Consider the following 27336-nt stretch of genomic DNA (forward strand, 5'->3'; position numbering starts at 1 on the left):
CCTGCCCTCACACATGCATAGCCTCCCCATTATCAACGTCCCCTACTAGTGGTATGTTTGTTAAAATTAATTGATGAACCTGCAGTGGCACATCATCATCCTATAGAGTCTATAGTTTACATTAGGATTCAAATGAATCATGACATCTACCATTGTAGTATCAAAGTATTTTTGTTGCACCAGAAATTCTCTGTGCTCCTTCTAATACTGATTCTTGTTTAAGAAAAGCCTTCTTAAGAACTAAAAAAATATATTTTCTACCATTTAAAAAAATATTTTAAAATAATTTTCTAGAGTTTATTTTTGTTCTACTTTGAGGCAGATATTCATTTTTTGCTCACTGATTTGAAGTATCATTTTAACATTTTAAATTTTCACATATACATGGATAAGTTTCTGGCCTATTTGATTTCATTGATTCATTTGCCATAGCATATAATATTCTTTATTATACCAACAGTACATTAGGGGGATCCTACACTTGCATTATAAAAATGATATAAACCAATATTAATTCAAAAAAAAGAAATAACATGTAACAACAATTAGTTCTTGGTACCTACTTCAAAACAATTTACTAAGTTGGTGATTAATAAAATCAAGATAAATAAGTACATTCACATGCTATCATTTAAAAATTCAATAAATTGTTTTTTGACCTTCAAATATGCTGTCTTGCTCATAAATTTTTAAGAAGTAATAAGAAATTAAATCATTCACTCTGTAATTGTGTTTAAAATTTTAGTTTCTAAATTCCATGGCATAGTACTAAACACAATCAAGAAATAAAATGTTTGCGAAGCTGCCCGCAGCCTCTGCAGCGCCAGTTCGATCCCCGGTTGCTCCCCAGCTACCGGAGGAGGGTCCCACATGGCACGCAGACCTCTCCTGCCGCCCGCTGCTCCCCTCAGCAGTGTACTTCGGTCCTTCTGCCTGCTCTGCTCCCTGCTCTGGCTCTGGTGAATTCTCTCACCCTCCTGCGCTTCTGACTGTACCCAGTGCTTGTATAAATGATAAATAAATAAATAAATAAATCTTAAAAAAAAAAAACTTAATATCTATTTAAAAAAAAAAAAGAATTAAAATATCTTAAAATAGGGCCTCCCCTGGTGGTGCAGGTGATTGAATGCTGTGTTGTGAAGCTGTCCACAGCCTCTGCAGCACCAGTTCAATCCCGGCCAGCTGGGGAGGGTCCCACATGGCGCAGCATACCTCTCCTGTCTTGCCCGCTGCTCCCCTCAGCAGTTTATTCCTCAGCCGGGAACTGTTCTGTTCCCCGCTCTGTTTCTGATGAATCCTCTCACCCTCCCAAGCATCTGGCCTGTACCCCAGTTCTTGCATAAATAAATAAATCCTTAAAAAAAAATCTTAAAATATCTTAAAGCTCTCATAATAATAGTAATGTGGCAGTGGCTATGGCAAATTAATCAAATCAAACAGGCCAGAAAAAAAGTAGAACAAAAATAAACTCCAGAAAATTATACCTAGCATATAACGGTGTCAGGCACATAGCAGGAACCTTCTCATTAAATGTCAAATAAATCAATACACTGAGTAGGCATATTTTCATTTGGGTCATGTGCAACTTCATTTTTCAGAATGGAATCAGTGTTATGTTTTTTATCTTTGTAGAAGTAGTACGTGTTTAGTATAAGCATTTGGGTATTTGGAAGAGTATAATGAAGAAAATGGTCCCTCCCATAGTTCCACTTTGCTGTACTAACACATCACCCATCTCCAGTCTGTGCTGTTGGCTCTGTGCCATCTGTATTGAGAATATGTGGGTATAAATTCTGTAAAATAATTTCTCAGTAGATAAAATTTTTGTCAGCATTTTTATATTTAATTTGTTATGGCCATCTTTACCCATTTAATGTTTAAAGTAGGTTGTCCTTTCTTTAGTAAAATATTCAGTCTGCATCTTTTTATTTTTTAATGGCTTATTTTTTTGCTGCCCTTTCTATATAGTTAAATCAGTTTAAACACTTTTAACTTTTTTCTGATTGTTTTTCAGATTGAACTCATTTGCCAGCAAAATAATATAATAGTATTGGAAGATACAATAAAAAGACTTAGATCTGTAAGTACATTTCTCATAAATAAATGTTAAGGAATACTTATTATTTGGTCAGACTACAAAATATGTTTTGACTTTCATGCTTTTTTTATGAACAATAAAAAATGTTTGTTTTCTAAAATCAGCAATTTAGTGCAGTGGCAATCCCAGCTATAAGAGGGATGCTTTTCTTGTTCCTTTTTATCACTACTCCTTTTGTAGAGGTGTGAAGAGAACTTCTGGATGTTTTTTTAATTAATACCTTTAGCTATTACTTGATTTAAAATGATGAATGTGAATAATTTAATTCTCAAAATATAGCATGCATTTATCTACATATTCCCATTCTTGTCAGTGATATTTTGCCATTGATTTTGAGTAATATATTTCCTATATATAACAAAGTAAAATGAAAAACTGTTCTACTTAGATATTTTAGTGTTATATAAAATATTTGAAACACCCTGTCTGAAGGTATATTTAATTTTCTCCCAATAAAATATTGGTAACACAAATGTTGTAAATGAAATGTTTTTAAATATATTAAGGTGAATGGGATTGCACTTGAAAGTGATTACAAGTTTGAGATAACCAGCATTCATTTAATTTATTCATTCATTGAATAATTATTGGACAAAAATTAAACATTATGAAGAAATGCTTTAATAGTGGATACAAGCTTTCCCAAGCAAATTAATTCTTTTTCTAGGTCTGTGAACATTTCTGGCCTCGCTGAAATTTCTTTACTATTTTTTTCTTTGACATTATTGAGAAATTTAGGGGCACTTTCATTATAAAAATATAGTACATTCAGAAATGCTGGCAAAGAAAGGTATCTAGCTGCTTTTTAAAAAGTGGTTGATGAGGGCCTCCCTGATGGTGCAGCGGTTGAGTACTGGGCTGCGAAGCTGCCCGTAGCCTCTGCAGTGCCAGTTCGATCCCTGGCCACTGGCGAGGGTCCCACATTGCGCACAGACCTCTCCTGCCTCGCCCGCTGCTCCCCTCAGCAGTGTACTTCGTCAATCTGCCTGTTCTGTTCCCTGCTCTGGCTCTGGTGAATTCTCTCACCCTCCCGTGCTTCTGACTATACCCAGTGCGTGTATAAATAAATAAATTAATTAAAAACAAAATATGTTGATGAATTGTTTATATATTTTTTTTAAGATTTATTTATTTATGCATACAAGAGCAGGGGTACAGGCCAGAGGTGTGGGGGGTGAGAAGATACACCAGAGACGGAGTGGGGAACGGAGCAGGCAAATTGACCAAAGTACACCTGCTGAGGGGAGCAGCAGGTGAGACAGGAGAGGTCTGCTGCTCCATGTGGGTTTCTCCCTGGCCAGCCAGGGATCGAACTTGTGCTGCAGAGGCTGTGGATTGCTTCATAGTGTGGTGCTTAACCCCTTGCGCCACCAGGGAGGCCCGATGAATTGTTTTTAAAATAAAATTTATTATTTTTAAGGAGCATTTTTTTTCAACTTTAATGTAGAAATTAATGCTATAGGTTAGCTTGAAATAATGGCCTAATTTTTTCCTCCTTGATAAGATAATTTTAGAGACTGAAAAAGCACAAAATAAATCTCCTTCCAGACTTGATTCCTTTGTCAAGACTTTGGAATCAGACAGAGACTACTATAAGAGTGAAGCTCAGAATTTGAGAAAGATGATAAGAAGTAGATCTAAAAGTCCAAGACGGCCATCTCCATCTTCTCGGGTACGTTTTGCAATCATAGAAGTATTTTGGAATTTGTTGCCCAAACATTGACTTATGTTTGTTTTTCCAAATCTGGATAATATTCATTTTGATTTTGCATGAATTGCTATGTCAAAGAGGTTGGAAGACAAAGCTTTTCTGATGACAAGTAGACGATCAAAATTGTTTCTCCAGCATTAGTAGTGTTTAGGAAGTGATTAGACAAATGTGGGGCAACTTGGGATGAACCTATTTAAAAGAGAGGCAGTTTTTAAATCATTTTTCATCGTTTCCTGTTTGCTGGAATAGAATAATAGTATTGGAAGATACAATAAAAAGACTTAGATCTGTAAGTACATTTCTCATAAGTAAATGTTAAGGAATACTTATTATTTGGTCAGACTACAAAATATGTTTTGACTTTCATGCTTTTTTTATGAACAATAAAAAATGTTTGTTCTGTTCTCAGTAGAACCTTTTCATTAATACCACATGTCAAAGAAGAATTTAAATTTCTTTTATAATCACTGTAGGGTACAAACTGTGATGTAGAGCTTTTGAAGACAACAAGGGATCGTGAAGAACTTAAGTGCATGCTGGAAAAATATGAGCGTCATTTGGCTGAAATTCAGGGTAATGTCAAAGTCCTTACATCTGAGAGAGACAAGACCTTTCTTCTTTATGAACAGGTAATCTTGTTTATAAACAAATATGTAAGTAAGACATCATTTCTAGAGATAGGTAATTTTTAAGCTCTATAAGAACACTTAGATTTGCTAATCAAATTAATCTAACATTTGGGAATTACGTTTGCTTTTAAGATACTCTGAGTAAAATGTAATGAATTTCCAGTTCACTAAGTGGGTGCATGTCTGTACATACACACGTTATCCCCATATCCAAAATAGATCATAGATACAGTCAAATATTTTGTAGTAAGAAATAAGGATGGTGTTAAATGATAGGGTATCATGAGTTCAAAATAAAAAGATTTGGATTTGAGGTTAAAAAATACTAACATCACTTTGATGAACTATTAGTCAATTTAGGAACTGCCATATAATTTGCTTTATTTCAGAAAGTAAAAGTCTAAAGATATTGTAAGAAATAAAAGAAGTGAACATTTTTAGTTATGGTGATATGGAGGAATATTTGCTATATGATTTAGTTTGAGTTCTGAAGGATGAGTTGAGGTTTCTCTTATCTTGAAAAGGTAAGAAGGGACATTATAGACTAAAGGAATAGTATAAGGAAAAGGCAGAAAAATCAGTAGATAAATAGACCAGTTTAAGATTAGAATAGAAGGTGTGTATTTGTGGAGTAAAGAATAACAAAGGCTTGAAATGTATTTTGTTGTTTTTTTTTTTCCAAAGATTTATTTATTTATGCATACAAGTGCTGGGGTACAGGCCAGAGGTATGGAGTGGGTGAGAAGATTCACACCAGAGAGGGTGGGGGAACAGAACAGGCAGAATGATTGAAATACACTGCTGGGGGAGCAGCGAGAGAGTCAGGAGAGGTCTGCTGAGCCATGTGGGTTGCTCTCTGGCCAGCTGGGGGATCGAACTTGTGCTGCAGGGGCTGTGGACAGCTTCATAGGTTGCATCTTAACCCTTTGCTCCACCAGGGAGGCCCTTGAAATGTATTTTGGACTGCAGCAGGAGTCTGCAAACTTTTTCTGTAGAGGCCCAGGTAATAAATACCTTGTACTTTGCAACCCACATGATTCCTAGCAAGCTATACAACTGTGTTGTTTTAGTGCAAAAGTAATCATAGACAATGCCCAAGCAAAATAGTTTAACTATGTTACAATAAAATTTTATCAATATATACTAAACTTTGAATTTATTATTTTTACCTGTTATGCAATAAATCTTTTTTTTTTTTTTACCATTTAAAAAACTATAAAAATGTCAACTTATATATCTACAGAAATATGGGGTGAACTAAATTTGGCCTGTGATCTGTATCTAGTTTGCCAACTTCTGGACTAAATGATAGAGGCCATTGAATGGACTTTATACTTTGCATACTAAGCAATGGATAATCTATTTTTCAAAAATTTTTTTAAGGATTTATTTATACATACAAGAATTGGGGTACAGGTCAGTGGTGTGGGGTGGGGGGTTGAGAGGATTCACCAGAGATAGGGTGGGGAGCAGAACAAGCAGACTGACTGAAATACACTGCTGAGGGGAGTACTGGGTGAGACAGGGGAGGTCTGCTGCCGCATGTAGGTTATCTCCCTGGCTGGGATCAAACTCATGCTGCAGGGCCTACCGATAGCTTCACAGTGCTGAGTCTTAACCCCTTGGGCCACCAGGGAGGCCCAGCAATGGGTAATCTATTTTTTTAAGGCAGAAGAAATATGACTAAAGTAACAGTTTTATAATTTTAACCTGGTAACTGTTTTATACTACATATTTATAGATAATATATATTATTTATATTACATCATATTTCAAAATTATATTATAATTTTTCTTTGTTTTCTTCCTATATAACAATTTTTTCTTCCAGTGAACTAGAGGAAGGAGAAACCATGGACTCTTAGGAAGTCTATTATAGCAGTCCAAGCATGAGGCATAAAGGGACTAAACTAGGGGCTACCAGCAGAAATAAAAACAGGGACAGATGCAAAAGACATTTTAAAGGAAGAGTTGGACAAGATTTGATTTTAGCAAAAAGGAGATACAAATGGAAATAACTGAAGCTCTGTTTTGAATGGTTTAAAACTTGTGGTAATAGAAAAAAGAATTAAGAAAGTCACTGATGGTTCAAGGGAAAAGATGTGTTTGGTTTCACACAGATGGAGTAAGATGATGGTAGTACATTCAGATAGTAATTGCCATTGGGCAATAAATGCAGGACTCTGATGGGGAAAGAGGCAAGAACTGAATATATAAATATAGAAGTCATTTGCTTAGAGGTAGGTTTTGAGCATTCAGACTGCATGAGTTTTCTGAATAAGAAAGCTACATATAACTAGAGGAAAGGAGAAGTCAAGATATAGCTCTGGGAAGTTTCATTCAGTTGTTAGAGAAGCCTTCGAGAGAGATAACAAAGGCAGGAAACAAAGAACAGTGACATAAGCTCAAGGGAAAATGGGTTCTTAACAAAGAGGGTGTTGACCAGTAAGATTGTCACATATCAAAAAAACTAGCAACAACAAATGTTGGTGAGGATGGGGTGAAAAAGGAACTCTCCTACATTGCTGGTGGGAATGCAAACTGGTCCAACCACTACAGAAAGCTGTCTGGAGGTTCCTCAACCTACTAAAAATGGAGCTACCATATGACCCAGCAATTCCACTCCTAGGGATCTACCCAAAGGACACAAAAACATTGATTCAAAAGAACACCTGTACACCTATGTTTATTGCAGCACTATTTATAATAGGTGAAACCTGGAAACAACCCAAATGCCCCAAAATAGATGACTGGATCAAGAAGATGTGGCATATATATACAATAGAATATTATTCAGCAATCAAAAAAGATAAACTCATGCCATTCGCAGCAACGTGGATGGAGCTAGAGGAATTATGCTCAGTGAAATAAGACAGAAGGAAAAAGGAAAATATCGTATGGTTTCACCTATAGCAGGAATATAGGGGAACCAACTAAGACATCAGTGTAAAAAATAATAACAGTACAAAACACAACAAAGCAAAAACAGACAATTATGAATCAGAGATATACTGCAAGGGAGGAGGAGGGAGAGAGGGATCAGAGGAAGGGAGGGAGGAGTACAGGGTACTGTGATGATGGTGCACAGGTGCATTGGTGAAGGAAATTCTATGGGGACTACACCTGAGGGGATGGGGGGAAGCAAATATTGTTTTTTTTAGTAGAGGCATGCTTTATTTATTTGTTTTGCTGGTTTGTTTGTTTGTTTTGTTTATACATGCACTGGGTACAGTCAGAAGCGCGGGAGAGTGAGAGAATTCACCAGAGCCAGAGCGGGGAGCAGAGCAGGCAGAAGGACCGAAGTACACTGCTGAGGGGAGCAGCGGGCGGCAGGAGAGGTCTGCGCGCCATGTGGGACCCTCCTGCGGTGGCCAGGGAGCAGCCAGGGATCGAACCGGCGCTGCAGAGGCTGCGGGCAGCTTCGCAACCCAGCGCTCAACCGCTGCGCCACCGGGGAGGCCCGCAAATATTGTTTAAAAATGAACAATGATGTAAAAAATAAAAATTAAAAAAAAATTTTTATAAGAATTCTTAATGCACTTTCAAAAAATTATTCCTCACTAGCCCAGGTAATAAAATCAGTTTTCTTACAATGAAAAAAAGAAACAAAAACAAAGAGGGTGTTGAAAGTAATGTCAGATATAATGGAAATAACAAAAACAGGGACTGAGAAAATTCTGTTAGATTTGGGTGTGAGGTCACTTGAATTCTGCAGGATGGTGGGTGTGGAGCCAGGTTGGAGAATAACACTGGGGTTAGAGAGTAAGTGGTAGGAAATTACTGACAATTGGTATAAACCATGGCACTTATAAGAAGAAAACTATGTCAAAGGAAAAAGACATAAAATGGTAAATAGGATTAAGATATGGGAACATATAAGGTTAAAGGCAGAAGAGTAGGCCAATGGACAGGGTGCTATTCAAGGGGAGAGGAAATAATTATAAAGTCAGGGGTATCTTTGAAGATATTTCAGGCTAAGGAGGTCCAGGAAGTTGAAGTCTTTCCTATGGAAGCTGGGAAGTAATATATCTTCCTTTAAGACTTGAAAGCTGCCTGAGCAGATAGCGATCAAAATTCACAGGAAGAAAAGAAAACTTAAGCAGCAAAGTAGGATATGAAATCATCTGCAGGTGTAGAGTAAATTTGGAATCCAAGGGTGGTTAAACAAGTATGTAGAGAGTATGCTGGGTTGTCAGCAAGGATTGATGGGTCTTTCTGTCATGTTAGAAGTAGCCAAAACATGGAAATGACACATAAATTTACATAAAGACTGGCACACTGTAATACTTACTAAACCAGTATTCTACCTGAGTTGTGCTGAATTCAAATTTATATTACAAAATGAATGATGTATACCATACAGTCATTCATGGGTATCTCTGGGGGTTTGGTTCCAGATACTCTCTCCCATCTCCCTAGTATAATTATTATATAAAATGGTATAGTTTTTGCATATAACCTGTGCATATCTTCCTGTATAGTTTAAATCATCTCTAGATTACTTATGATACTAAATACTGTGAGGAAATGTTACATAAATTTTTAATATACGGTGATATATAGGGAATAACAGGGAAAAAGTCTGTACCTGTTCATTACAGATACAACCTAACCACACAGTTGTATTTTCTTTTTTTTTTTTTGCAGTTGTATTTTCTTTTTTTTTTTTTTTTTTTGCAATTATTTGGATGTTTATTGTATTTTGTCTAATTATTTTTTTTAATTTTTTTTTTTATAAATTTTATTGTTATATTCCCCATACAATTGCAGCCCCCCCATTCTGACCCCAATCCCTCCCCTCCCACCCCCGCCCCCCTAAAAGTGTCTCTGGTTCATAGTTTTTTGTTGATTTTGATTTTTACTTTCTTATAGTTATTCATTTTCCTGGTCCCTTATTTAAGTTTTCTAGATTCCTGCTATGAGTGAGACCATCCGGTATTTTTCTTTTTCTTTTTGGCTTATTTCGCTGAGCATGATCCCTTCCAGCGCCATCCATGTTGCTGCAAATTGCATGTGTTTATCTTTTTTGAATGCTGAGTAATATTCCATGGTATATATGTACCACATCTTCTTGATCCAGTCATCTATTTTTGGGCATTTGGGTTGTTTCCAAAGCTTAGCTATTATAAACAGTGCTGCTATAAACATAGGGGTGCAGGTGTTCTTTGGAATTGATGTTTCTGTGTCCTTTGGGTAAATACCTAGGAGTGGAATTGCTGGATCATATGGAAGCTCTATGTTTAGTAGGTCCAGAACAGTTGTATTTTCTATCTGCAGTTGGTTGACTGATACAGAACCTATGACAGAGGGCCAACTATATATTTCTTAGTAAAACATTTTCTTTGGCAATGATTGCTTCCAAATTAATCTTTTTTTTTTTTTTTAAATTTAGCAAAGACATTGTGAACCAAACCATATTTGTAATATCTTCTTTTACATTTGTGGAGCATCATTTGCATTTATTTGTATAAACTCATTTAAAAAATTATGTTATTATCTAACTGCATGCAGGTTAATATATTTGCTTTTTAACTGTGTATACATGTAGCTATATTTATGTCTGTTGTAAAACTTGTTAAATGGGAAACTATATATTCTATAATAGGCACAGGAAGAAATTGCCCGACTCCGAAGAGAAATGATGAAAAGCTGTAAGTCTCCCAAATCGACGACAGCACATGCTATCCTACGACGGGTAGAGACTGAGAGAGATGTAGCCTTCACTGATTTACGAAGAATGACCACTGAACGAGATAGTCTGAGGGAGAGGCTAAAGGTTTGAAATAATTTTTTCTCTATGAACATATATGTGAATGAACATATATGTGAAACCCAAAAACTATGACATCGAATGTACTTTGTTTTTTTTAAACAGATTGCTCAAGAAACAGCATTTAATGAGAAGGCTCACTTGGAACAAAGAATAGAGGAGCTGGAGTGTACAGTTCATAATGTAAAGAAAAATAATTTTGTGCTTTTGGCTATAAATTGTCAATGGCTTCCCCTTTCCCATTTTTCTGTGTTCAGAGGAATTCTTTTATTTTTCTAAGATCATGTTTGTAATCTTAAAATATTTAAGGTGGTATGTATAATTGTTATTTATCAGTTGTCACTTTTTCATTATTTCTTCCTGAAAATATGAGTAAAGGCTCTTTTTTATTAGGTTGTAGAGTGTGTTCTTTTAAAAAAAACAGTAGGGATGCATTCTCAGGAATTTTACAACTTATTCATGTCCCAATTTCACTGAAGAAAACATTTCCAGATACAAAGAAATGACTTAAAGACATTTCCAGATACACAGAAAATGACTTAGTCTACTGAAAGAGTAGCTAAGATAGAAAAAATTATGAAGAAATAAAAATTAATGAGAAAAATACATTTAAGCTATTTTAATGTGAAGCATCACATTTTTACTAATCAAGGATTTGAGATGTTATGAATCTGTATTTGATATGTTATGACCATATTAACAGCATTAGGGGTATTTAACTTTGTTACCAAATTTAATGGAATATATTTATAAATTCATCTGTACTATGTTGTTATAATGAGTAAAAAAGAGACAGTATACAGGACGAAAACAATTTTGTCTTCATAAACCTACTTTTTATGTGTAATTTGTTAATGTTGGACAACACAGAAGTAATCCTTTCAAATAGGATATATGCTGTGGTCTAATTGAATGAGATTGAAAATGTACAGATAATGTTAATGTGATAGGCTTTATAGGAAAGCTGTGCAGTGGATTGTTTTTATTCTTACTTCACAATTCCTTGTTTATACAATTTCCCAGAATTCAAGCCTAGTCTGATTATTTCATTGTATAAATCTGGTCATATATCACAGTTTGTACAAAGGGAGTATGTCTCTTTAAGAAAATAACTAACACTTTTTGAGTGATAGCAGTAACCTTGTCATTCTACTTACATAGCTTGATGATGAACGTATGGAGCAAATGTCAAATATGACTTTGATGAAGGAAACCATATCCACTGTGGAAAAAGAAATGAAAGCACTAGCAAGAAAGGCAATGGATACCGAAAGTGAACTTGGCAGACAAAAAGCAGAGAATAATTCTTTGAGGTAAACTAAATTACCTTACAGCTAATAGTTAACTATAACTAATAGCTCTGCTTTTTGTAGTATATTTTATAATGATAACTAAGTTATTAATTTTAATTTCTGAGTGGATTATTATGAAGCAGTTGTAGGAACTTTAGCAAACATGATTTCCTCAAGATCAGTCATAGACTGTTAATGCCACACATAAGTGGGATTCAAACTTCTAGTAATCTTAATCTTACATTTGCAGAAATCCTCAATATTTAATTGAAATAGTTTTTACTAAACTCTTCTAGATATAGAACATATTTGACTATTTAATTTACATTCTGTTCTGAGATCTGAATGGTATAAGAAAGAATAAAGCAGAGGTTTAATAAAGCTGAGGAAAATAGAGTGACTTAGAATATATACTATGAAAAGTCCTAGCAGACAAACAAGAATATGTAATGTAGCTTCTATTAATTGAATGTCAAGTACTGTGATTAGCCCTTCCATACCATACATACTGGTATGGTAGCAGAACAAATACCATTTAAAGCGAAGGGCAATAAGTATAGAGAAATAAGTTTTTGAAGTTCTCCATGTTAATGGTGTCACTTTTACTGTCTGTTGACATGAGAAATAGACTCTACAGACTCAGTAAGGTTTGGTTCCATTTCATCTATGAACATTTGAAAAAATAGTAGTTCATGGTGAGAATGAAATACAGTTATGTGGTTCACATATGAGTTCCTAGAGTTCCCTCTTTAATTTTCCAAGTGTCTACAGGTACATATATTTGAATCTCTTGTCAGGCCAGATGATCACTCAAATGCTATCCTTTCATTTATTTTTTAGTTTCCTGTTTACCAGGTAAAATAAAAATAAGAAAACGGGGCCTCCCCTGGTGGTGCAGTGGTTGAACACTGGGCTGCGAGGCTGCCTGCAGCCTCTGCAGTGCTGGTTCGTTCCACGGCCACCGACGAGGGTCCCACAAAAAAAAAAAATAAAGAAATAAATAAAAAATAAGAAAATGTTGGAAAATAGAAAAAAGTAAAGAAAATTTAAATCATTCACTATTCATAACCCAAGGAAAACTATTATTAATATATTGGGTTGTTCAAAAAGTCAACATGATGTATTTTTTCTTTGAAAAACATAGAAAAAAAATGCATTATGACTTTTCCGACAACCCAATAGATACTTCTAACCAGAAATATTTCTGTGTGTATGTAAGCTTTCTATGTAATTGACATCACCCTTTATTAAATTATATAGAGAGCCAGTTTCACTTAATTCTATACCATAACAATTTCCCATGTCATTAGAAGTTCTTTGAAACATTTTTAGTAGTTTAAAATATTCTAACATATATTTTGGGTTTTTTTATGGACTTTTTTTGCCTTAACAGTTTTATTTAAGTGTAGTGACATACATAGAGTAAACTGCACATAAAGTATTCAGTTGGTAAGTTTTGACATATGTAGGTACTTAAGAAACTATCATCACCGTCAAGATAGTGGCTTAATCATCACTCCTAAAAGTCCTCTAAAGCCCTCTGTAACCTCTTCCGTACCCTACCAATCTCCAGGCAACCACAGATATGTTCTGTTAGTGAGTTTTGCTTGGATTTTCTAAAATGTTATATAAATAAAATTATACAGTGTATGTATTTTTTATTGGTCAATTTCACTCAGCATAGTTATTTTGAAATTAATCCATTATGTCATATATAATCAATTCATTCCTTTTTATTGCTTTATAGTGTTCCAATTTATAAATGTACTACAAAGTTCTTGATTATTTTGTTACAAAGTTTCAGTTGTTTCTAGTTTGGGACCATAACAGTTAAAGCTGTTATGAACATTCTTTTATGAGTCTTTGTATAGACGTATGCTCTTGTTTCTCTTGGATAAATACTTAGGGGTAGAGTGGTTGAGTCTTACGATTGATATATGTTTAACTTTTGAAGAAATCATTAAACTCTTGCCAAAAGTGGTTGTACTATTTTATTTTACATTCACAACAGCAGTATGTGAGTTTTCCAATGTTACATATCCACACCGACACCTGGTATCTTTCTAATTTTAGCCATTCTAATAGGTATATATTATGGTTTTAATTTACCTTTCCTAATGACTAAGATTTGAGCATCTATTCATGTGCTTATGTGCCATATATGTAACTCCCTTAGTGACATGTCTGTTCAAATCTTTTGCACACTTTTTGGTGAGTTGTTTATATTATTTAGTTGTAAAAGTTCTTTTTATATTCTGGATATAAGTCATTCATCAGTTATATCTTTTGCAAATACTTTCTGCCAGTCTTCTTATTTATTTTCTTACAGTGGCTTTTAAAGAGCAAATGTTTTCAATTTTGATTAAGTGAAATGTTTTGATTTTTAAAAAATTTATATGTGGCTTTTGTGTTCTTTTAAGTCCTTGTCAATCCTGAAGTCCCTGATTTTTCTCCCAGGTTTTCTCCTAGTAGTTTTATAGTGTTAGTTCTTACACTTTAATCTCTCATCCTTTTCAAGTTAACTTTTGTATATTGTACAAGGCATAGATCAAAGTTCACTTATTTTTGCATCTGGATATCCAGTTGTTCCGGCACCATTTGTTGAAAACTGTCCTCTCTATGCTAAATTGTTTTGCACCTTTGTAGAAAATCTGTTCTCCATGTATATGTGGGCCTATTTCTTGATTATTTTGTTCCATTAATTTACTTATATATCTTGATGCCAGGACAACATGCGTGATTATTTTGATTTTTTGAGTCTTCAAACTAGATTGTGTAGGTGTTCTAACTTTGTTCTCTCTCAAAGTTATTTTGACTATTCTAGTTCCTTTGTACAGTATTTTAATTGTAGACCAATTTTCCCCTGTTTTCACATCTTATATTAGTATGATGCATTTGTTACAATTAGGAACCACTATTGATACATTATTATTAACTAAAGTCCATACTTTATTAAGATCTCCTTAGTTTTTCCCTAATGTCCTTTTTCTGTTCCAGGATCCCTTCCAGGACACCACATTACATTTAGTTGTCATGTCTCCTTAGGCTTCTCTTGGCTATGACAGTCTCAGACTTTCCTTGTTTTTGATGACCTTGACATTTTTGAGGAATACTGATCAGGTATTTTGTAGAATGTCTCTCAGTTGGGGTGTATCTAATAATTTTTTCATGATTAGACTGGGTAATATGTTTTTGAAAAAGTCACAGAGGTAAAATGTCATTTTAGGGTACATAATCTATCTAGGATATCATGGAAACATACTAACAGTGTGGTTTATCACTGCTGATATTGCCCTTGATCACTTGGCTGAGGTAATGTTTGCCTTTTCCAGAATGTTATATTATTGAAATCATAGAGTATATAGCCTTTTCATACTGACCTCTTTCATTTAATAATGTGCATTTAAGGTTCATCCATGTCTATCTATAGAGCTCATTTCTTATTACTGAAAATATTCTATCATATGTATGTACCACAGTGTGTTTATTCATGCATTTATTGAAGGACATCTTGGTTGCTTCTAATTTGGGCCAATTATGAATAAAGTTGCTATAAACTTTTTTTGTGGACATAAGTTTTCAAATCAGTTCAGTAAATACCTAGGACCAGAATTATTGGATCATACACTAAAACTGTATTTAGCTTTACAAGAAACTGCTAAACTCTCTTCCAAAGTGGCTGTACCATTTTGCATTTTTACCACGAGTGAATGAGTTTCTTACTCAAATTACTCCACATCCTTGTCAACATTTGATGTCAGATTTTTAGACTTTAGCCATTAAAAGAAGTGTTTTTTATTTTAGTTGTTTTAGTTGTTTAGTTTAATTTGCAGTTTGCTGATGAAAAATGATTTGGAGTATCTTGTGATATGGTTAATTACCATGTCTGTCTTCTTTGGTAAGGTGTCTGTTTTAGATCTTTTGCCCATTTTTGCTGTTTTTTAATTGTTGAGTATTAAGAATTTTTAGTATATTTTGGATACAGGTTCTTACCAGATTAGTTGTTTTGCAAATTTTTTTTTTCTGTTTGTGCCTTTTAATGGTGTCTTTTGCAAAGCAAAAGTTTTAAGTTTCTATGAAGTTCAGCTTAACCAATTCTCCTTTCATGGGTTGTGCTTTTGGTGTTGTATTTAAAATTCATCCCCAAACTCAAGGGCATGTATTATTTTTCTATTTTTTTTCCTAGAAGTTGCAAGGTTTTGCAGTTTATACTTAAGGTCAGTGATCCATGTTGAGTTGATTTTTTTGTCAAAAGTATCAAGTCTGTGTCTAGGTTCACTTATTTTGTGAATGGATGTCCTACAATGTGTTCTCACACCATTTATTGCAAGACTGCCCTTTCACTATTAAGTTGTCTTTGTTCTTTTATCAAAGATCAGTTGACTGTATTTGTGTGGGCCTATTTCTGAGATGTCTATTCTGTCCTATTGATCTCTTAATTTTTTCCCTTTTGTTCTTGACTTGTCTAACATTATAATAAGTCTTGAATCCAGTTAGTATAAATCCTTCAATAGTGTATTGACTATACTATGCATTAATTTTGGAAAGTCCTGGGTCATTATTATTTAAAATATTTCTTATGCTCTTCTTTTTGTTCCTTTGGCCTTTTAATTTCACCCATTATTCTTGGGTGCTCTGTTTTTGTTTGTTTGCTTTTCAGTCTTTTTTCTCTTTACATTTCATTTTGGGAAGTTTTTTATGGACCTATGTTCAGGCTCAATGATTTATCCTTGATTATGTCCTGTCCACTAATGTACCCATCTAGGGCATTCTCCAATTTTTGTCACAATATTTGCTTTCTAGTATTTTCTTTTGATCAAGCATTTCTCTCTCTGCTTATGCCACTCACCTGTTATTGTATGTTATATTCAGCAACCTTGTTGTGTACTTTTCCCATCAGTGCCCTTAACCAATATATCATACTTAAAATTTTCTGTCAGATAGTTCCCATGTCTGTGTCATATCTGAGTCTGAATCTGGTTTTGATCCTTCAGAATGTTTTTACTTGACTTTTGGCATGCCTTATAATTTTTTGCTGAAAGCTGAATTTGGGTATTAAGTAATGGAGGTATGAATTTGGGTATGAATTTGGGTATTAAGTAATGGAGGTAAATAAGTATTTAGTGTGAATGTTTTTGCTAATGTGGCTAGAGGTGCCTGTGTTCAGTTTGTTGTGGCTATAGGAGCCAGAGGCTTCAAATTCTGTTGTCCTGATTTCTCTTTCTCCTCTTTACTTTAGGCTTTACATATTCTTCCTCACTGAGAAACTGTATCTTGTAGCTTTATCAGTTGTAATTCATTTTGATTATACTGGAACCCTATTGATGTGGTGATTGAATGAGCAGAAGTGAAATTTTCTATACATTTATGCTATTTATGGATGCCATTTAATATTTGAGATAGGCAGGTAGGTTCTCTGCAGTTACAGTTTTACTTATTCAGTCTGTATGCTTTTTTTCTTTTTCCTGCCTTAGTGCATTGAAGTATCCAGTACAGTGTTAAATAGAAGGGGTGAAGTGGATAACCTTGTCTTCCATGTTTTAAGGGGAAAGCATTCAGAGTCTCAACATTTAGTACGATGTTAGCTATATACATTTTTCATAGATGTTTTCTATAAGGTTAAAGAAATTTCCCTTTATTCCTACATTACTGAGAATTTTTTTTTTCAGGAATGAATACTGTGTTTTATCAAAATTGGTCAGGATTATTATACTTTTTATATATTTCTGGTCTCAGTTAACTAATACATTAACATTTGATATTACTCAATAATTGCCTCTCTGAAGCTTTTTAAAATCAGATTTTGTATTAAGATAATGTAACCCTCATAATAATCTTTCTAACTTACTTTGTCTTCTTTCATTATCTGGAAGAACTTGTATAATACTGGAATTATAGAACTTACCATGAAGTCATTGGATATCAGCTTTTCTGAAGGAAGGCTTTATTTATTTGATGATAAAGGAACAATTAATAATTTCTTTTTAAGGCAGTCAATATAATTTTTTGAGACATTTGTCCATCTTGCCTAAATTGTAAAATATTTTTAGAATAATGTTATAGTCAACAATTTAATGTCCACAAACTCTATAGTGATTTCCCCTTTCTGTAGTCTATTGTTACTGCTAGAATTTGCAAAAGACCAACTTTTGATTTGGTGAACCTCAATGGTTTTGTGTTATTATTTCATTAACTATTGTTATTTCTTTATTTCCTTCCTTCTATTTTCTTTGGATTTCATTTTCTATTATTAAAAAATTTCTTTATATGAATGCTTATATTATTACTTTTCAGGCTTTTATATAATATAAATATTTAAGACCTTAAATTTCCCTCAAAATGCTGCATGAATCCCACAAGTTTCGTTACATCTTTCTTTATAAAATATTTCTAATCACCATTATGACTACTTAATTGATCCACTGGTTATTCATTAATGTGATGTTAAATATTCAAATACATAATGAATTTTCATTTATCGCTTTGTGACTGTTTCTTGTTTAGCTTTAGTATTCTCACAGAATATTCTGTGAGATCTCAACCTTATGAAATTTATTGCCCTCTACTTTTATGGTAGTTTTTAGCAGTGATCTATGCATACCTGCGAATTTGAAAATTCTGAAGTAGTTGAGTACAATGTTTTGTATTTGTCCATTAGTTCAGATTTATAATCATATCATTCAGGTATTCTATATTCATACTAAGTTTTGTGACCCATTTATGGAAACTTCGTTGAAAGAGGTATCTAAACTTCTGGCTCCCATGTTTTTATTCTTACTTGAATCTGCTATGATCTGCTTTCTTTCCCATCATTCTGTCAACCCTTTATTTCAAGGCAATATTTACTTTCATATTCAATTCAGTAGTTAATCCTCAACTTTATTTTATTTAAACTATTAGCAACAATTGTCAAAGTTTATCAGTTGTGCTTTCTCTCTGCTCTTCAACACTTCCTTCATTTGACTTTTGAGTTGCTGTGCTCACTTGATTTTATATTTATCTCTGGCTACCCTATCTCAGTCTGTTTTGCTAGTTCCTCCTCATCTCCCTGACCTCCAAATGTTGGAGTGAACTGTTCTTAAACCTCACCTCCTCTCCTCTTTTGTACATATCCTCACCCTTTTGATCTTATCCAGTTTCATGTAGTTACTTTTGACTCTCAAATGTATGTCTCCAGCCTGGAATTCTCTCTTGAACTTCAGAATATCTAATAGACTCTATTAAAATACCTAATCATCTCAGACTTAACTTTATCAAATCTGAGTTTCTGCATCAGCTGCTCTTCCTCCTTTGGCACACACAAATCTGTTTTTTCAGTCTTCCTATCTTGGTAATAGAAATGACATTTATACAGTTCTTGACCTGAAACCTTGAAATGATCTGTGGTTTATCTTTTTTGTGGCACATCCATATCAATCCAATTTATTCTGTCTTCAAAATGTATTAAAAATCTTAGCATTTCTCATCACTTCTCTGGCAACCTTGTGGTACCGAGACATAGTTTTGCTTTCTAAAGGTTGGGAATTATTTGTATTTTAACATAATTATTTTAATTTCATTTTTGATGATGTCCTTGCACTATCTTATGATTTTCACTATTTCTGCTGAGAAGACAGCTGTCAATTTTTTTATAGAGCAATGTCTTACATTTTATAATTTACTGACTTATTATGTTTATATGTATAAAAGGTAAAGGATTACAAAGAAACTACTCAGGAGCTACATAATTCACCTATAATGTAGTCAAAATGTTTTCTCCCTGTTCTGTCAATCAATGAGAAAATTACAAGTTTTCTCACAACACTACTTAATAGAAGTTGAATTCTGAATATAGTTCAGCATACACCTAGGTTTCTGTATGTCTGAATTGAAGTTCTGCAGTGCATCATTACTGTTTGGGATTTACTGATGGTGAAGAACAGAATTCCCAGGGTTTCAAAATCAGTACTCATCTGTTTCTATATTGCTTAAATGAAAATTTATTTGTAAATAGATTTTAGTAGTAGAAGCTGTTCTGTGTGAGGTTTTATGTTAGATCAATAAATAGTTGTGACAAATTGGAGTGTTTTCATAACCTAGAAGCATATTTTCAAAAAAGAGGCCTGTGTGTCTGTTTCTGTGCATCAGTGATCTCTAAGCCCAAGATAGATCAATGGAATAGACTGCAGAGCCCAGAAACATAAATATAGTCAACTGATCTTTGATGGGGAAGCAAAGACAATACAATGGAACAAAGATAGAGTATTCACCAAATGTTGCTAGTACAGCTAGATATCCATATACCAAAACCAAACAAAAACATCTAGACTCCAAAATCAGCCAAAAAGGATGATGATCTAAATGTGAAATGCAAAACTACAAAGCTTCTATGTGGTAACACAGGAGAAAACAGATAATCTTGGCTATGGTGAAGACTTTTTAGATATAATACCCAAGACACAGTATTTGAAAGAAATAATTGACAAGCTGTATAATATTAAAATGAAGAAAAATTCTGCTCTGCCAAAGAAAATGAGACAAGCCACAGACTGGGAGAAAATATTTACAAAAGACAAATCTGATAGAGAACTGTTATCCCATTGGTTTGATGGATAGAATTGGACTTCTGGCAGTGAACTTTGGGATACATACATTGGTTCTCAGTGATGCATACCAGATACTTATGTAGTGTCATAATGCAATGTTACTTAATGGAAAAAAAAAACAATTTTAATACAGAGGGAAAAAACGTTATATAAAATATACGAAAGCTTTAAAAATTCAACAAAAGGGAAACAACCTTATTTAAAATTGGGCCAAAGACACCCAACAAAGAAGATACACAGAAAAAGAGAAAACTTATGAAAAAATACAAAGCTATTCCACATCATATGTCATAAAGGAAATGGAAGTTAAAACAATGAAACACTCATAAATTTACTGTTGTAGAATGACTAAAGTCCAGAACACTGACAAGAAATGCTCAAGGATTTGGGTCAACAGAAACTCATTCATTGCTGGTGGGATTTCAAATGGTATAGCCACTTTGGAAGACAGTTTTAAGAGAACTGTAAAAACCATCATTACACATTACAACTTGTAAAAACATTAATTTGAATGACTTTGAGTGTAATTCTCTTAGAACTGTGTAAATTGTATAATCTGAGTACTGATGAAAAGTATAGCTTGAGAACAAATGTCAAATTGCTTTGAGAATAATACCATACTGAGGAATCAGGATCCCAAGTTGCAAAAGGTTTGTGAAGTATAAGATGTCTATATAAGGAATGAGAAATGTGTTTGACTTTTCCCTGATTATTGTAAAATGGGATTTATTTGTAATGGTGAAAAATGAACGTAAATATCATTGATTGGGGAGTACTTAAGTAAATGGTTATATTTATTTAAAAATAAATGGTTACTCAAGGAAACAAAAGATTTGTACAATGAAAGCTAAGACTGCTGAAAGATATGGAAGAACACATCTACAAGTAGAAAGGTATTCCAAGTTCATGGATTACAAGAACTAATATTGTTTAAATGCCCATACTACCCAAAGTCATCTACAGAGTCAATGCAATCTCCTTTAAAAAGAATACCAAAGGCATTCTTCACAGAAATGGAAGAACCAGTCTCTTGTTTCTTCACATAAAACATGTAGAACCACAAAGGGCCCCAAATAGCCAAGCAATCTTGAGAGAGAAGAACAAAACTAGAGGCATTATACTTTAAAATTTCAAACTATACTAAAATGCCATAGTCATGAAAACAGTATGGTACTGGCATATTGACCAGTGGAACAGAATAGAAAGCCCAGAATTAAATCTTGGCATACATGTTCATGTAATATTTGACAAGGGAGCTAAGAATGCTTAATAGGGAAAAGATGGTCTCTTCAACAAATAGTGCTGGGAAACAGAAAAATGCAGAATAATGAAACTGGACTCATATTTCATACTTATAAAATGAACTAAAAAAAATGAACTCAAAATATATCAAATACTTAAAACATAAGACCTGTAACAAAACACCATACTGTACCATAAAATACCTAGAAAAAATATAGGGTAGAAGCTCATTGATAATGGTTGCAGCAATGATATTTTTTAATGTGACACCAAAAGGAAAAATCAGCACGCAGGATGATATCTAACTTGAAAGTTTCTGCACAGCAAAAGAAACAAATAATGAAATGAAAAGACAACTTACAGAGTGAGAGAAAAATTGCAAGCCCCTATCAGGAAGGGGTTAATATCTAAAATATGTAAAGAATTCAGTCAGCTTATACAGCAGTCCCCAACAATTCAATTAAAAAATGGGGAGAACTAAATATACATTTTTTTCAAAGAGATATCAAAATGGCAAACACACATGAAAAGAAATATTTAACATCATTAATCCTTAGGGAAATGCAAATCAAACCACAATGAGCTATCACCTCCCACTTAGTAGGATAGCTGTCATCAGAAGAGACAACAGGTACTGAGAGGATCTGATGAAAAGGGAACCCATATTTGTTGTTGGTAGGAATATACATTGGTCCGACAACTGTGGAAAACAATATGGAGATTCCTCAAAAAATTAAAAATCTATCATATTATCTAACAAGGGAAATGAAAATGGTTGTGATGACACATACACTTACCTGTTTATCACAGCAATAGCTAAAAAAACCCCTAAAATCCCAGCAATAGCTAAAAAAAACCCTAAAATCCCATCAGTAGATGATGGATAAAAAATATATGATACATTTACATAATGGAGTATTATTCAACCATGCTAAAGTAGAAATAAGCCTGAGAGAGTTAATAATGCAGTGTATTGACTATAAATATTAATATTGCATTATAAATATGTAATGTGATAAATTTGGCTATATTGGTGATCATTTATTATATATCAAAGTTACACCCTGTACACCTTAAACTTGCACAATGTTGCATGTCAACATTTTATTCCGTTTTTAAAAATAAATGGTTATTGCTCATGCTTTTCACTCAGAAAATGGTTTGGATGTTTGTATTGTAAGGTTGAAAAATATTAAAGATTAAATGGAGGTAAAAAGTCACGATTCAATTTTTAATTTATAGTATAACTTTAAAATATGCGTGGCAAAAAACAATACTGAATAATGAACACCAGAATGCTATTTATGTTAGACTGGTGCATTGAGGATCCCTTTTTAACTTTTACTCTCCAAACTTCCTATAGTGTAGTTTTATAAAAATACTGAAAAAAAATGCATATTATTGTCCTCAAAAGTTTTTAGATTTAAGTATGCTAAAAAATTTACAAACACAAAAACTTCAGAATTAGTTTTATTATTAAAATATTTGCAGACTTTTATATGAAAACACAGAGAAAGATCTTTCTGATACTCAGCGACACCTGGCTAAGAAAAAATATGAGCTACAACTTACTCAGGAAAAAATTATGTGCTTGGATGAAAAAATTGGTGAGTTTTCTTCCTAATACTAATTTAAGAAATATGGTAGAAAATGGATATTTTTTTTCCTCATTAGTTGTGATAGGTCCTTAAATTTATTTTATGAATAAAAAAATCATGGAAAAATGCATGCATTTTTCTTTTGATAGTGAAATTTATTTTCACTTAGATTTAAGAACATAAGTACTTAGTTATGGCTTAATTTTTCAATGAATAAACAGCTAGATAAAGCAGCAACACTGTAAATTTATGATGATCACTTAAATTTACAAGTTTTTGTATTGTGACTTGTTTATAATTCAAGTGTATTATTTGTATATTTTGGTGGAAAGTATACATATATTTAGCTATATCTATGATACTACTTGAGTTTATGGAGAATTATTTTTTAAAGTCGCCTATCGATATTTCTTACCAGTGATTCCCATGAAAATATTATAACTGTAAAGTAGAGACACCATTTTAAAACTGAAGAAAGATTTTTAACATTTGCTAGTATATAGTTTAAAAAATTCTGGCATCAGTGATTAGGTGGATGGAGTTTTTTTTTTATTGAGGTAGGAAATATTAAAAGATATGAAAGGGAAGTACTGAAGAACTCATTTTGAATATTTTAAGTCCCAAGTGAAAATATAAGGTAAAAGTTAAATACATACATTTGTATCTCAGAAAAGGAATCTAAGCTGGAGGTATACATTTGGGACACATTAGCATTTAATTATATCTTAAAATCATGAAATCACCTAGGAAAGTATAGAAAATAAGAAGTGCATTCAGAAATAAGTCAAAAGAAGTAGGAAGAAAACCCAGAAGTGAGTGGGTTTTTTCTTTTATTTTGCTTTTAGGCAACAAAATATTTTTTAAAAGAGGGTATGATCAATTGTCAGATACTTTTGAGAAGTAAAATAAAATGGAAGCTGAAAAGTGCTGATGGGATATGTGCATGGAGGTTTTGGTAAACTGACAAAAAGTTTGAGTGGAGTGTTAGATGTGGAAGCTGGAGAAGTTTGAGGAATGGTTTGGAACTAAGGAAACAGATAGGAAGAACAGAGAAATCTCATGAAGTTTGCCTATTAAGAGTAGCAGAAAAATGTGGAAGCTTGAGTGCGATGTAAGGTTAAGGATTTTGTTGAAGCTGAAAGATAGATACTAGAGCTGTTTTAGGTCTTTTAAAATTTGTTTTATGCCAGTGGGTGTGAACTCAGATATCTAAATACCCAAAACAATACCCAATCACTGGTGGTTTGCATTAAAGAAAATATTGTTTGGAAAAGGCATATGATACGTACAAGTACTATATAAATTACCCTCATATGGCAGTATGGTATTACCTTCCTTACTGATGCACTGGATGACACTTGGCAGGGATTTACACAGGAGTGTGGTATAACAGAACTTCCCTTCTAGAGCTCCAAGCCAGTCGTTCTGAAACTTTGGTGCATGTCAGAATCACCTAGACAACTTATGAAGATCTCTGGAGCCAGGATCCTTGAAATAGAATATTGCCAGAACTTTTGTATCTTTTTTATATAGAGTAGTAGTTCTCAAACCTCATTGAGCATTAGTCACCTGGGAGGAGGTCTTGTTACAACACTCCTCATGTACAATCAGAATTTAAAAAAAAAATTATTCATGCATACAAGAACCCGGACACAGGCCAGATGTGCGGGAGGGTGAGAGGATTCACCAGAGACAGAGTGGGGAACAGAACAAGCAGACTGACTGAAATACACTGCTGAGGGGAGCAGTAGGTGAGATAGGAGAGGTCTGCTGCACCGTGTGGGTATCTCCCTGGCCGGCCGGGATTGAACCTGTGCTGCGGAAGCTGCTGACAGCTTCACAGTGCTGCGCGCTCAAAGGCCTGCGCCACCAGGGAGGCCCCCAATCAGAATTTTTAATTCAGTAGGTCTGGGGTGAGATCTAAGAATTTACATTTCTAGCAAGTGTCCAGATGATGCTGGTGGCGCTGGTGGAGAAACTAGTTTGAAAACCACTATTCTGTACCGTTCAGGCCTTATGTTGAAAATGGCTTGCCAATGTTCTCCCTGAATCAGACTTCCTGGGATTTTATTTATAGAAAAATTGTTCATGCTGTTTAAGAATAATCTAAATATTTTGATTTTGTGGATCAATTTCAAGAGTGAAAAGACACTTAACTCTGAAGATAATGTAATTGAATAGTTTATTATTAAGATCTATTGGTTAATGATGTGTGTACAATGGTGATTCCAGACTACAAGGAGGGGAATCTAGAGTGGGAAAATGTTACAGGTTGTTAAAATGTTTCACCTACTTTATACACTTATATTCCTCTCCCCTGCCAAGTAAATCCTTGAGAAATTTTGATATAGAGCTCTTCGTTGTTGTTTTATTCAAATGTTTGTGTTTGTACATTTATGAGTCATTTAGAATTTACCATTCATCTTAGTTTCTAAAACTAACAACAAAAAACATTTTTTTAATTTGGGATATAGTACTTATTTTCAGTTGTTGAATATAATATAGGAGAATATGTTTTGGAAGGTATTTCAATCTGCTTGAACAGATAAAAATTTATCTTGATTAAAACAATGTCTTACATATTTAGATAATTTTACAAGACAAAGTATTACCCAGAGGGAAGAAATCAGCATTCTTGGTGCAACCCTGAACGATCTGGCTAAAGAAAAGGAATGCCTGCAAGCGTGTTTGGATAAAAAATCTGAGAATATTGCATCCCTTGGAGAGAGTTTGGCAATGAAAGTATGTTCTGAAAACTGTGGATTAAGAAAATGTTTGAATTTGAATCTGAATAAAACAATAAGGTTTTCTCAATGTTTTTTCTAGAGAACTGAAAATTTAATATCTGATTAGAGATATTTCAAGGTAGTCTTAGAAAGTATGTATTCAATACTTTCCCTTGGGAAGCAAATATTTATTCCATTGAAACGGCCTTTGTAATTATGTTCAAAACCAGGAGCACATTTTTACTTTGTCCGTCACCTTTGAGAAAGGAGCATGTGGAATTGGTAATTAAAGCTGAATGATAGTCTTTATTCAGTATTTTTAGTTGCTCAAACACAATAAAGAAAAAGATGTTGCCATCTTTTCTAGTTTATAATCTGATGAAACTGCTTTCCATAAATGTCTTAAGCAAAGGCAACAACACTGAAATAAGGTCTTTTCCCTCTCTAAGGGAACCAATTCATTCATTTATCCATCTATACAGTCAACAAGCATTAAATGACATGTACCAGGTATTATGTTAGATAATGAGGATATACAGATATCTTCCAAAAGCCTATAATATCAGTGGCAGGAAGGTAGAGATGCGATTATAGTATGTGCTAAGAGTCATAATGATATATGCATAATATATGATTGAATTTGACAGAAAAACACCTAATTCAGTGTGGGGGTTTATATTAGGGGAGGGGAAATATTTGGAAAGATTTCCAGAAGTGATTGTGCCTGTACTGCCCTGAAAGATGAGTAGGAATTAGCCAGGAAAAGATTTAGAGAAGCAAGTGTGAGAAGCAAGTGTTTGGGGTGACCCAAACAGGTAGAAAACTTATATGAAAGCCTAGTGTCTTTCAGAAGAGAATTCCATGATATTTCTTCATAGTTTAGTATGGCTAGAGAATAGATTGCGAAGAGGTAAGCATGGCACAGGAAGGATGCAGAAGATGAGATGGGATAGATAAGCACTAAATAATAAAAATACATGTATCTTGAGTTTAGAGTCTATTGTCATGGGCATAGGGAATCATTGAAATAATGTAAAGGAAATGTCAAAGATGGGTTATGGGGAAATGAGACTAGTGACAAGGAAGCTAGTTAGAAGGAAAATGATAAGAACTGTATTAGCATAGTGGTAATATCTATGAGAGGAATAAATTATTAAGGAAGTAAAATTGACGAGATGTGCTTTCTGAACAGTTTCTATGCATGAAGTTGGAAATACAGGAAATAGAATGGCTTAGAGAATAAGTTTTATTTTTCTTTTGTGCTAACATTGGTTTATATCACTATCTTGTGATTCTGAGGCATAGGATCACATCTCAGGTGCATGTCACCATACCCACTACCAAGGTACCCGTAGTCCTCTCCCATAGTCCTCAGTAGCCTCAATTCTACAGTCAGATTTCTAGGGTTTTTTATTGGTTCAGTTTTGTCTCACCCTTTGTTTTAGTTTTCCATATTCCACATATAAACGAAATTACCCAGTGTTTACCTTTCTGTTTCTGACTTATTTCACTTAGCTTTATCCCTAGAGAGAAAATTTATTGCCTATATTTGGGACATGTAGTTGAAATATGCATAGAGTTCTTTGGTGTGGCGACATACAACTGAGAGATGAGCCTGTTCCCCAAAATCATATACAGTGTTGTAAACCAATGTTACCTCAATAAAAAACTAAAAAATAATTTTA

At 33.7% G+C, this 27336-nt stretch overlaps 1 protein-coding gene across 3 annotated transcripts in view; it reads left to right on the forward strand.

Moving 5' to 3' along the window:
* Window positions 1-3719: 3719 nt before the first annotated feature.
* Window positions 3720-27336, forward strand: part of TSGA10 (testis specific 10) — a gene marked incomplete at both ends in the record, with an annotated part of 44666 nt that continues 21049 nt past the window's right edge. For 2 of the 3 annotated variants that reach the window (XM_084234593.1, XM_084234594.1), the window contains 7 exons: window positions 3720-3770; window positions 4283-4438; window positions 10044-10214; window positions 10314-10391; window positions 11370-11521; window positions 22819-22934; window positions 25513-25667. In XM_084234593.1, coding sequence (XP_084090719.1) covers window positions 3720-3770; window positions 4283-4438; window positions 10044-10214; window positions 10314-10391; window positions 11370-11521; window positions 22819-22934; window positions 25513-25667 — 879 coding nt within the window. The remainder of the gene's footprint in view (window positions 3771-4282; window positions 4439-10043; window positions 10215-10313; window positions 10392-11369; window positions 11522-22818; window positions 22935-25512; window positions 25668-27336) is intronic. The other variant, XM_084234595.1, reaches the window with a different exon arrangement.

Source organism: Talpa europaea (assembly GCF_964194135.1).
Source record: "Talpa europaea genome assembly, chromosome: 6".
Taxonomy (NCBI): Eukaryota; Metazoa; Chordata; class Mammalia; order Eulipotyphla; family Talpidae; genus Talpa; species Talpa europaea.